The sequence below is a fragment of the Miscanthus floridulus genome, chromosome 7 (assembly GCF_019320115.1).
Source record: "Miscanthus floridulus cultivar M001 chromosome 7, ASM1932011v1, whole genome shotgun sequence".
NCBI classification, from domain to species: Eukaryota; Viridiplantae; Streptophyta; class Magnoliopsida; order Poales; family Poaceae; genus Miscanthus; species Miscanthus floridulus.
Window position 1 is genome coordinate 94,182,559 of NC_089586.1, and position 12,544 is coordinate 94,195,102.

Below are 12,544 nucleotides of genomic sequence, written 5' to 3' on the forward strand. Positions count from 1 at the left end.
GAGCCGGATGCACTCGAAGACATAGTGCCTGTCGATGTAGTCGTGCCGCTCGAAGCAGTGTAGATGAGAAGCTGTCCCGCTCGATGCAGTGTAGATGAGAAGCTGTGCCGATCACCAGCGATCCTCTAGGAAGTAGAGGATCAAGCGAGTAGTCGTGTCGACAGCGACACTCCTAAAAACGTGATTGTCGCCCTTCACCCGAGCAGGTAAACTCGAAGACAGTAGACGTTCCGAAGACCTACTCTCCCTGTTCCCTGTGCACGCAAGGACTGGGACGGGGAGAACATGTGAGCAACTGAATATGTGGTTGTCTCACGAAGCGAAGAAGAAATGACTGACGGAGGAGTTGGGATTATAAGCCCGCGACTGGGAAGCGAAGAGGCTCATGAGGAGATCAAGAGACAGGAGATGAGAGAGCTCTCGTCAAGAAATGACTGACGGAGGAGATGGGATTATAAGCTCGTGGCTGGGAAGCGAAGAGGCTTATGAGGAGATCAAGAGACAGGAGACGAGAGAGCTCTCGCCATCAAGGTTCAGCGGCACTAACGGAGGAAACTCCTATCATCAAATTGCCATTACTTAAAAACGGAAGAAACAACCGTAATTATGCGACTTGATCGGCAAAACCCAGCCCCGTTCATCCGTCCGCTCGCCGCCTGCCTGCCACGCCCATGGCCCTATCGGCGGCGGCGGCGTGCGTGGCATACCAGCGTCCTTTTCTCAGCTTCTCAATATATATAGACAATGCCCAACCATATAAACTGAGTCAACGTCTAGTCAAAATCTCGTACAGTATTAAATCATATATCGCGCATTAATACGGACCATTGAGTTTATTTAATTTATTAAATATTATATGGGCCAAAGCCCTAATATATCCGACAGAATCCGTAGCATATCATCGAACATAAATAAATTAGGAATAAAAACCATTAGCTAAAAAAAACAGTCTTCTGCTCCTTGTATTTTCTCTGTTCAGCAGATGGGCAGTGGCTCGCCGTTCCACTCCTCGAGGCACTCGAGCAGCGGGTCGATGTGCTTGCCCTGGTTGATGGCAACGAGCACCTTGTTGAGCTCCTCGCCGGGAGAGCGCGTCTTCTCGCCGGTGAGGTACACGGCTCCGAGCTCCTCGCGCACGAAGCGGTAGAGCGGGTAGGAGCGGCAATCGGTGATTCTGTTTGGTACCGCTGCCGTGCCGTTCTCGACAGCCGCCCGTGCAGCCTCCACCGCCTTGGGCAGCGCCGCGCGCAGCTCCTCCTCGAACTGGGCGACCTTCGCGAACACGGATGTCTCGGCGTCGAACTCGGCAGCGCCGTTGGCGAGGGCGCGCTCCACGAGCACGTTGCGAAGCTTCTTCATCAGCGGGTAGTTAGCGCTGCAGGGGTCGTCGGCATACGCGAACACGGCCTCGCGCTCGATCTCCTGGAGCAGGTCCTTCTCGCAGAAGCGCGCGACGTGGAGACCGCCGGTGGAGTTGGTGCTCAGAGTCTTCTTCGCCACCGTCATCACGCAGCTCTTGACGGCGCTCTTGACGTTCTCCTCGATGTGCCGCAGGTCGACCGCCTGGCACAGGGCGATCAGGAACGTCGAGGACATGAGCTTCAGGATCTCGATGGCCTCAGAGGTCTTCCTGGAGGAGATGAGTCCGAGCGAGTTCACGTCCTGGTTGTGCTGCTCCGCGCTCTGGACGTGGTTGGTGACCGGGTTCCCCAGGAACTGCAGCTCAGAGCAGTAGGACGCCATGGCGATCTCGGCGCCCTTGAAGCCGTAGTCCAAGCTGGGGTTGCGCCCACCGGACAGGTTGGAGGGCAAGCCGTTGTTGTAGTAGTCGTTGACGAGCTCAGAGAACTGCGCAAACATGAGCTTGCCGATGGCTGCGATGGCGAGACGGGTGTTGTCCATGGACACCCCGATGGGCGTGCCCTGGAAGTTGCCACCGTGAAGAGCCTTGCTGCGGGCGACATCGATGAGCGGGTTGTCGTTGACGGAGTTGATCTCGCGCTCAATGGACTTGGTGGCGGCACGGATAACCTCAATCTGGGGGCCAAGCCACTGCGGCGACGTGCGGAGCGCGTACCGGTCCTGCTTCGGCTTCATCAACGGGTCCAGCTCGCCGAGCTTCTTGGCAAGCTTCATGTAGGAGCTTCCCTCCAAGATGTGCTCCATGATGGCAGCCGCCTCGATCTGTCCCGGGTGGTGCTTCAGCTTGTGGGTCAGGTGGTCGGTGTACTCCGGCTTGCCGTTCATGACCTCGCAGAACACGGCGGACAGGACCTCGGCAAGGATGGCTAGGATGTTCGCCTCAAAGAGCACGGTGGAGGCAAGGCCAGAGCCCACGGCCGTGCCGTTCACCATCGCAAGACCCTCCTTGGGCTGCAGCTCGAAGAAGCCGCCCTGGATGCCGGCAATCTTGAACGCCTCTGCGGCGTTCACCTTGCTGCCATCCGGGGCGACTGCAACAGAGTTCTCGCGCCCGGTGACGAGGCCGGCAATGTAGGAGAGTGGCACGAGGTCGCCGGACGCGGTGACCGTGCCGCGGAGCGGCAGGCACGGCGTGACGTTGGCATTGAGCAGCTTGACGATCGCCTCCAGGATCTGGAAGCGGATGCCGGAGTACCCCTGGAGCAGGGTGTTGATGCGGACGAGCATTGCCGCCCTCGTGGCTTCGGCCGGCAGGACGTGGCCGTCGGTGCCGGTGCCGAATGCGCCAGCGTTGAGGAACCGGATGAGCTCCCTCTGGAGAGCGCCGCCCTCCTTGGTCCTCCTGTGGGACGTGGCGCCGAAGCCGGTGGTGACGCCGTAGCTGTCGGTGCCGTTCATCATGCTGTTCATGACCCAGTCGCTGCTGGCCTTGACCCGGCCACGGGCGGACTCGTCGAGCTCGACGCGGGCCTCGCCAGCGCCGGCGGCCACGGCGGCCACCTGCGCGATGCGGAGGCTGGCGCCCTCGATCTTCACCAAGGGCTGGCGGTACTCGCCCACCATCCGCCTCACCTCGTCGAGGTGGCTGCCCATCAGCTCCTCCGCGGCCTTTCCCCAGTTAAGCGGGTCGGCGCGCGGTGTCGCCATGCACAGGGAGTCGCCGTTGGTAGCAGCAACGCGGGCGTTCTCGCACTCCATTGCAGTGGGACTGGGGATTGAACAGAAGGCACTTGCGCCGTAAATGGTTTGGGATCAGAAGTAAAGGCGATGGCCTGTTAGTCTGGAACTCTGGATGGAGAAGAGCTCGTGATGCACTGGATGGTGCTGCTCTTCTTGGAGTGAAACGGAGGGGGAGGCCGCGTTTAAATAGCGGAGGGCTGCGCCCGCGCGTCTTGGGGTTCGGTTCGGGGTTGGTCGACTTTCCCATGAACAGAACGAGTGCCGCGTTGCAAGTAAAAATTTTGGCGGGGCCGGCGGCGTGGAAAGCGTAGCGATTTCGTTTCGTGGTGGCCGACTGGCCGCTTGGCCGCGGACGCGCAGGACGACGGCTCGGTCGCGCGGGCGGGGGTTGGTGCGCCCGGCGCCTGCGCGGGGGTTGGTGACTGGTGTGGGCAGGGCTCCGTCCACCGTGCTCGCTTCGGCTCACCTGCTAAAGTACGCTGTTAGTCGTTTCTGCTCTCTGTTTTGGTCTTGCTTTTGCACTGATTTGGGGGATATGATGCCAGCAGGCAGCCAGGCACACTGAACTGTCGTACTGTGGATGCAATCAAACGCACGCATCAGGCGAGTTAGGCCTGGTTCAGTTGCTAAAAATTTTCACCCCAAACTATCACATCGAATCTTACGGCATATGCATAGAATATTAAATATAGACAAAAAAAAAATTAATTGCACAGTTTGGTGGAAAATCGCGAGACGAATGTTTTAAGACTAATTAGTTCATGATTAGCCATAAGTACTACAGTAACTAACATGCGCTAATGCTGGATTAATTAGGCTTAATAAATTCGTCTCGCAGTTTTCAGGCGAGCTATGTAATTAGTTTTTTTATTAGTATCCGAAAACCCTTCCGACATTCCCGAAACATCCAATGTGACGTCCAAATATTTTTATTTCGCGAACTAAATACACCCTTAGATACCAGCAGTAGTTCACAATGTTTTGAAGGACTATTGGTGTCAGCAACAATGATTCCATTTGCCAGTTGCCACTGATTTTCGCGAGTACTGTAGGTACAGTAACTTTTCGTTTTTATTTTCGTTTTGTTTGGTAATAATTGTCCAAACATTGACTAATTAGGCTCAAAACGTTCGTCTCGTAGAGTACAACCAAACTGTGCAATTAGTTTTTGATTTCGTCTACATTTAGTACTCCATGCATGTACCACAAGTTTGATGTGACGGGGAATCTTCTTTTTGCATAGTGTCAAAGTTTGAAATATGGGGGAACTAAACGTGGCCCTAGGGTCTGTTTGCTCTCTACGTGAGCTTATAAAATTCCTATCAGAACGAATGTTTGATACATGCATAGATTATTAAATATAGACTAATTGCACAACTTACGACTAATTTACGAGACGAATCTTTTAAGTCTAATTAGTCCATGATTTGACAACGTGATGCTACAGTAAACATATGCTAATGACGGATTAATTAGGCTTAAAAATCGTCTCGTAAATTATCCTCCATCTATGTAATTGGTTTTGTAATTAATCTATATTTAATGCTTTTTATTAGTATCTAAACATTCGATGTGACATAAATTTTAGGAGCGACTAAAGAACCAAACACCCCCTAGTACTCCGAGTTCAGCGCCAACATATGTGTCCCCGAGCTCGGCGCCAAGATCTGTGGTGCTGAGTATCTATAATGTCCTGCTGTGCACGGCTAGGTACCTCGGAGCCAAGATCTGTGGCACTGAGACGTTTTACCTCGGCGCTATGAGTCCTGGCGCCGACCCCCATGATGCAAAGATGAGTTTAAGTCTTTTAGGGGCCAAACATAAATTTTCTTTAAAAAAAGACCAAATTATAAAAAATTGGGTTTCGAACGCCTTTGTTTGAAGTTTGAACAGAGACCAATCAGATGAAGCATAAGCAAATGTGCTCATTATCAGTCAACGACGCTGCAGGATTCTCCGTTTGTTTGGAAATATCAGATCAGATACTTAAACGTATTTTGCAACTACATAATCCTGTACTACTCGCTCCGTATAATTTCTCACCTGAGTCTCTTGATTTCTTGATCCGTCTTCACGCTTCAGTAACCAGGATTCAAAATTTCAGCAAAATTTCACTGAAATTTCGTGAATTTCAGTAATTTTGGTGGTGGCCGAAAGAAATTACAAAGTTTTGTAATACGCTAGTACATGTGCTATATAACTATAGATTCATAGTTTCTATTGTTTGTGTTGATATTCTTCTACGCAATAGATGCGTAGTTATAAATCATGCTAATATTTGTTTAGATCTATTTTTTTAAAGCATACTTCATGTACAAGTTTTTTAAAACAATTTGGCGAAATTTTTGATAAATTTCACGAATTTCGGTAATCTCAGGATGGACGATGTTTTTTTAAAAACCAAAACTGAAAACCCTGCCAGTAACTACAGAGAAGTGACTACAGATGGAGAAACTTTTTTGATTCACGTAATAATGGTTAAACAGATTCGTGAGGCTTCTTGATGCACTGCTTTCCTGGAAGAAGCCATGGATTCAGTACTTCTGCATCACATGCTCGCCTCCACACGTGATGTACAAGGTGTGTGTGCGAACAACAGCAGGCACTTGGTCCAGTCGTCGTCGGTCGGTCTAGTCCTGACTTCGAGTCGTCGTCCACTCGTGTTCTTCCGTTTGGTCACCAGCATCTACACTAAACAACTGATGATAAATTTTGCTGGAACTATCACAAACATGTTTCTTTCAATCGTCCGTATATGGCAGTTTTTAGTACCGTAGCAGGAGCTGTTTCGCTTGGTTCTTTCATGAAGCAGTAGCAACCAGCATGTGTAGATCTGAAAGACTGACCAAACTACAGTTCAGTGCTAACATCCTGAACCCTCACAGAGGGCAGGTGTGCATGTACTATCACCACAAACCACAACCTGACAAGCCGGGAACTGCATATTCTTCCCCACTCCCTTTCTCATTTGGCTGGCTGTTGCACACGTTCGCAGTGTTTGGCTGGTAGGGATTATTTACTGTTCATACTAGGAAAACACTGTTTATGCTAGAATGCTGTGAGAGAAAAATACTGCTCCGACTAAAAAAAATAAACCGAACAAATCGGCTTCTTTCCCAGCCTAACACAGCAGTTATTTATTCACACAAAATGATCCGACAGTGCCACAGTGGCTTGCGAAGGCCATATAGTGGACCTCGTTCTTCTTCCCTACGTTAGAATTGAGTTTTGAGTGAGACATTTGTATGGTTAAACAATTCGTATAATAATGTGGTCTGATTCTCTTGTTCACAAGAGATGAAGCCCGATATATTTCCATTATCTAAAAAATGTGGCCGTGCAAACCAGACCACAGAACCAGTGCGACTGCGACCAGTGCAATGGTCCAAAGCCAGGAATAATCGTGTTCTTCACAGGGACGTAGTCCCATCACACTTGAGGCCACGATGAGGCCAGGTCTCCCTCCATCTCGTTGCTCGAGGGCTTGAGGCCATGAGAAGGGGCCTCGATCGCGCGCGTATATGCATACCTGGCTATATGAATGTGCATCCTTCGGTGCAGATAGATGCATGGTTACATGCACACGACAGTGAGCGAGGAAGTACGGGACCAGCGTGCATTTATGACGGACTGGTGGCTGATGCATGGGCACGGCGGCCATCGCTCGTTCTTTGGCTGGGTTTAGTTCGTGAAACTTGAGAATTTGGTTACGGTAGCATTTTTATTTTTATTTGATAATTAGTGTTTAATTATGGACTAATTAGACTTAAAACGTTCGTCTTGTGATTTTTAATTAAACTGTGTAATTAGTTTTTTTTCGTCTATATTTAATGCTCCATGCACGTATAGCAAGATTTGATGTGATGGCTACTGTAGCACTTTTTGAGAAACTTTTTAGTAACTAAACATAGCCTTTGTGTCCCAGCAAGTGATGGCGGTATGCAGAGTGTGAGGCAAAATGCATGCAGCGTCTATGCCCTGCTCCGTTCGGCTTACCCCATATTCGGTTTGTTTGGCTTGTTTTTTTTAACCAGAGTAGTATTTTTCTTTCACAACAATTCAGCCAGAACAGTATTTTTCAACCAGTTTCAGCTAAGATTCAGCAAGCCGAACAGGGCTGTGAAGCAGGCGTATGGTCTTATCTCTGCTGCCACTACTCCCTGGTGTGTTTCTTTTTCTTTTTTGAGATCGCCACTCCCTGGTGTTAGGTAGTACCCAATGAACTGGTGTAGAAATCGTAAGCAAGGGGAAGAAAACTAGTGTGGCCTGCTAAATTAAATAGCGATGGTGATGACAGATGAAGCGAGAGGCGTAGGTTGAGCCATGTCAACCGCCAATGCATGTTGGATTTCCTTAGTGGTCCTGAGGCCTGAGCGAGAGGCCACACCAGAAGCTTCGCCAGCAATCCAGCATGGCTACGCATCATGCGCGGTGCGCATACATTTTTTAAGCCATCGATGATAAGCTTCAAGGTAAAATCACTAGAAGGGTCATCTCTACGGTAAGAACGAGTAATCAGCCTGTTCGGCTGGATTATTATTGTTGGTTGGTTTGGTGTGAAAAAAAAATATTATTCTGACTGAAAATTTATGATCATTTATGATCAAGTGAACAGGCTGAATAATGGTTTAAGGAGCTCATCACCAAAAAGGCCAAAAAGAATGCATATAATAAAGACACTCTTTTCACTCGGGGATAGGTACAGACAATCCTAGAGGCCTGCAGAGGCTTCCCACAAAGATGGTGCAGATATGGATGCAGCAGCTTCAGGCTACATCACACGATCCGCTGTTGTAATAAACGGCTGCCCTGGTCCGTGGTTTACCTGAAAGAAAGGACTAAGGCAAGGAGATGCTCCCTCCCCCTATCTATTCTTGTTGGTTAGCTGATGTTCTTCAGCGCTACATACAGTTCAATGGACGAGTCCGTCATCCTCTGACAGATGATGCCTGCCCCGTTTTGCAGTACGCCAACGATACACTGATTGTAATTCGTGCTGAGATTCCGGATGTAAGAAACCTGAAAAAGATTCTGGACAACTTTTCATCTGCAACAGGCCTGCACATCAACTTCAGTAAGGCCATGTTTAGTTGCCCCAAATTCCAGAATTTGGCACTATGTAAAAAGAAGATTCTCCGTCACATCAAACTTGTGGTACATGCATGAAGTACTAAATGTTAACGAAATCAAAAACTAATTACACAGTTTGGTTGTACTTTGCGAGACGAACGTTTTGAACCTAATTAGTCAACGATTGAACAATTATTACTAAATAAAAACAAATGCTACAGTATAGCTGCAGTGTCCGTTTTCCGGGCGCCGCCGAATCAGGCAGCGAACTAAACGCGGCCTAAGAGTACCGCTGTGCCCATACTCCGTACATGTCTCCCCTAGAACCTTGCCTCGAGTCATCCGACTACTGCAGTGCCAGGAAGCGTCTTTCCCACAGGTCTCCCTGGGCTTGCCACTCTCAAATTTGCAAGCCTTCGCCCCACTGATCGCCAAAGTTGATAAAAGATTGGTTGGTTGGCAATCGGCTCTTCCCAGCAAAGCCGGTCGGGTCATCCTCATTAACTCAGTGCTTGACAGCCTCGCAACGCATTTCGTTAGATAATCTTCTGCGTCCCTGATGCGAATGCGTAGTAGATGAAGGCGGCGTCGAAAATGGCTCCCTGTTGTTACACTGTACCAGCTGTAGGGGTAGGCACCGAACGGCTCACCTGCCGCATTGTAGCCACAGTAGGGGTAGGCGCCAAAATCAGCCCTACTGTCACATCTAGTAACTATAGCAGCATGGCATCTGTACTAAAACTAGATGGGTAGAGTTGAATATATAGTTTACCACTGTAACTCAGTAAAGATAGTTCAGATTTGCCATCTCCTATATAGGGCTCCAGCCAACGCTGACGTCTCTACTATGTGTGTATGCTCTTTTCTCTATCACTTCTTCTACATCTAGCCATAGTGTGTGGTCGGACAACGTTTGTCATGGTCGATAAGACCGGTGAGTGGTCGAATCACCTGAGCCGGTGGTCGGTAAGACTGGTGAGTGGTCGACTCACCTGAGCCGGTGATCCTGTGGGGTAACAAGTGGTATCAGAGCCGTACAAGCGTCATCGTCGGACTAATCACTGGCGATGACGAACGATTCGGAGATAAGCGACGGCAGTGGCACTGCTGTGACTGCCCAGCCACGACAGGAGGTCGTTGTTCGTACGGTGCGGGAGGTCAGTGACACCAGTTGGTCGACGCTGACTCGCACCAAGTATGGAGAGTGGTCGGTGACCATGAAGGTCAAGTTTAGAGCCCGACGGCTCTAGAATGTTGTGGACAAGGGCACCGACAATGAAGAAGATGACATGTCAGCGTTGGAGGCTATCCTCGCTGCTGTACCGGCGGAGTACAGGGAGCGTTGGGGGCGAAAAGCTCTGCTAAGGAGGCATGAGAGGCTATTGCGGCGATGCGCGTCGGTTCCGACCACGCAAATAAGACGACGGCCCAGCTTCTAAAGCAGGAGTACGCCAACCTCAAGTTCAAGGATGATGAATCGGTGGAGGACTTTTCCCTCCGCCTACAGACGCTCATCAGCAAGTTGAAGAGCCACGGCATCACCATTGACGAAGAGGAGACGGTCTCCAAGTACCTCCACTCCATGCCGGCAAAGTACATCCAGATCGCTCTCTCCATAAAGACGATGCTGGACTTGTCCACCATCATCATTGAGGATGTGACAGGTCGTCTGTGGGTGGTGGACGAGCACCTGGAGCAGGCGACAACAACGAAGGACAGCGGCAAACTGCTGCTGATAGAGGAGGAGTGGACTGCTTAGAGGAACTCCGGGGTAGCTAAAAGCTCTAGTTTGGTTTTGGTGAGTTGATGAAACCCTAAGTGCTAACCTAGTTTATCAAAGTGATTATGAGATAGGTGGCACTACTCTAAGTGATGATGCAATTGTGAAGATCATGATGATGGTGATGCCATGATGATGATCAAGCGCTTGGACTTGAAAAGAAGAAAGAGAAAAATAAAAGGCTCAATGCAAAGGTATAAATGGTAGGAGCTATTTTGTTTTGGTGATCAAGACAGTTAGAGGGTGTGATCGCATTTAGGTTCGATAGCCGTACTATTAAGAGGGGTAAAACTCGTATTGAAATGCGGTTATCAAAGTGCCACTAGATGCCCTAACTCATTGCATAGGCATTTACGATCTAGTGGAGTGCTAACACCCTTGAAAATGTTTATGAAAATATGCTAACACATGTGCACAAGGTGATACACTTGGTGGTTGGTACATTTGAACAAGGGTTAGGAACTTCACCGGCGCCCTATACAGGAAAGATGGAGGTCACTGTAAGTGACCGGACGCTGGTCTCGGAAGGACCGGCGTGTCCGGTCAGTAGAAGCAGCGAAGACACTGGTGTCGGTCTCTGACCGGACGCTGGGTGAGTCCGGTCGAGCATGACCGACGTGTCCGGTCGTGATTTCTTGTTTCTGGATGCTTACTGAAAATGACCGGACGCTGAGGTCCAGCGTCCGATCACTTCGCAACAGCGCGTCCGGTCATCACTTGACCATTAAGATCGGGCGAACAACATTTGAAGCTGATGACACATGGCATGCATCGCACGACCGAACGCTGGCGTTCTACGTCCGGTCGATATGACCGGAGCGTCCGATCATCTCGTGTTTTGCCCAGTGAAAGGGTACAACGGCTCTATTTCGTGGGGGCTTCTATTTAAGCCCCATGTCTGGCTCAAGCTCACTCTCTTGGCCATTTGCATTGACATAGCAACCTTGTAAGCTTAGCCAAAGCCCTCCTACTCATCTCCATCATTGATTCAACATCTTTGTTAGATTGGGAGCGAATCCAAGTGCATTGCTTGAGTGTTTACATCTAGAGGCACTTGGTGTTCGTGTTTCGCTGTGGGATTCGCTTGTTACTCTTGGTGGTTGCCGCCACCTAGATGGCTTGGAGCAGCGAGGATCGTCGAGCGGAGGTTGATGATTGTCTCTGGCTCCAATCGTGGTGATTATGAGGGGTTCTTGACCTTTCCCCGGCGAAGAACCAAAAGGTACTCTAGTGAATTGCTCGTGGCTTGTGTGATCCTCATCTTGTGTTGATTATGCGACGCCCTATTGAGGGTTTGGCGTGTGATGCCAATTAGCGCGTGAACCTCCAAGTGACTGAATCGCCACAACGAGGACTAGCTTGCCGGCAAGAAGTGAACCTCGGTAAAAAAATAATTATGTCATCATTTGATTCTGAGGTGATTGGTCTTCATTGGTATTCATTCTTGTGATTTATTGGTTCACTCCTCAACTCGGCGGTATAACCATCTTACTCACTCTCTTTATATTACCGCAAACTAATTATCAAGCTCTTTAGTGTAGCTAGTTGTGAGAGCTTGTTAGTTTGGTTAGTGTGACTCTTTAGTTAGTCTTTGAGAGCACACTAACTTAGTGTAGTGACATAGCCATTGTGTGGAAAGTAACTATAGAAACTAGAATTGTGGTAGGTGGCTTACTTTTTAGTAGGCTAGCGTAACACTTGCTTCGCCTCATAATTGTCTAACCGGTTTGTTAAGTGTTGTTGTAGAAATTTTTAATAGGCTATTTACCCCCCTCTAGCCATTAGGACCTTTCAATAGCCTCCTCCAGCCACGGTGCCAATGGCAAGCATCGTGGCAAGGCTTCTTCAGTGAAGAAGAAGGAGGTCGACCCCAACGCCTGTCAGCGCTGCAGAAAGACGGGCCATTGGGCAAGGGAGTGCCCAAATTGCAAGCAGGATAAGAAGGCTTAGGCTCAAAAAGCGTAGGCTGATGATGAGGATGAGGCCACTATCCTTATAGTGAAGTTCTATGCACTGCACGATGTCGAGGTCGAGGAGAAGGGAGAGGTGATGGTGGTGAAAGGACCTAGGAAGGTTCCGAAGGGTGTCAACCTCGACGAACCGCGCGCCCAAGTCCACCTTAGACGTGTGAGCAGCGAGCAGGAGCAGCGGTGGTACCTAGACTCTAGCGCCAGCCACCACATGACGGGCTCTAAGGAAGTCTTCTCTGAGCTCGACGATGATGTTATCGGTACGGTGAAGTTTGCTGATGGCTCAAGGGTGGCAATCCGAGGGCACGACACCATCATCTTCAGGTGCCAGAACGGCGAGCACCATGTGCTAACTGATGTATATTACATTCCACAGCTGCATTCAAGCATCATCAGCATTGGCCAGCTAGATGAGCGCGGTAGCGAGGTACTAATCAAGGACGGAGTCCTTAGGATCAGGGATCAGGAGCAGTGACTTCTTGCCAAGGTGAAGAGGTCCCAGAACTGGTTATACCTACTCTACCTGAGGGTAGAGCAGCCGGTGTGCCTGGCGACAAGGCACACCGAGGAACCGTGGCTGTGGCATGCCCGGTTTGGTCATCTCAGCTTCGACGTGCTTGGT

At 49.7% G+C, this 12,544-nt stretch overlaps 1 protein-coding gene across 1 annotated transcript; it reads right to left on the reverse strand.

The window, feature by feature from the left end:
• Positions 1 to 807: 807 nt before the first annotated feature.
• Positions 808 to 3,264, reverse strand: LOC136467341 (phenylalanine ammonia-lyase-like). Its single transcript, XM_066465996.1, has one exon. The coding sequence runs from the start codon at positions 3,118 to 3,120 to the stop codon at positions 976 to 978; it is 2,145 nt and encodes a 714-aa protein (XP_066322093.1). The 5' UTR covers positions 3,121 to 3,264; the 3' UTR covers positions 808 to 975.
• Positions 3,265 to 12,544: the final 9,280 nt, after the last annotated feature.

Coding starts and splice junctions, on each gene's coding strand:
- LOC136467341 (XM_066465996.1), bottom strand. CDS start 3,120: ATGGAGTGCGAGAACGCCCGCGTTGCTGCTACCAACGGCGACTCCCTG.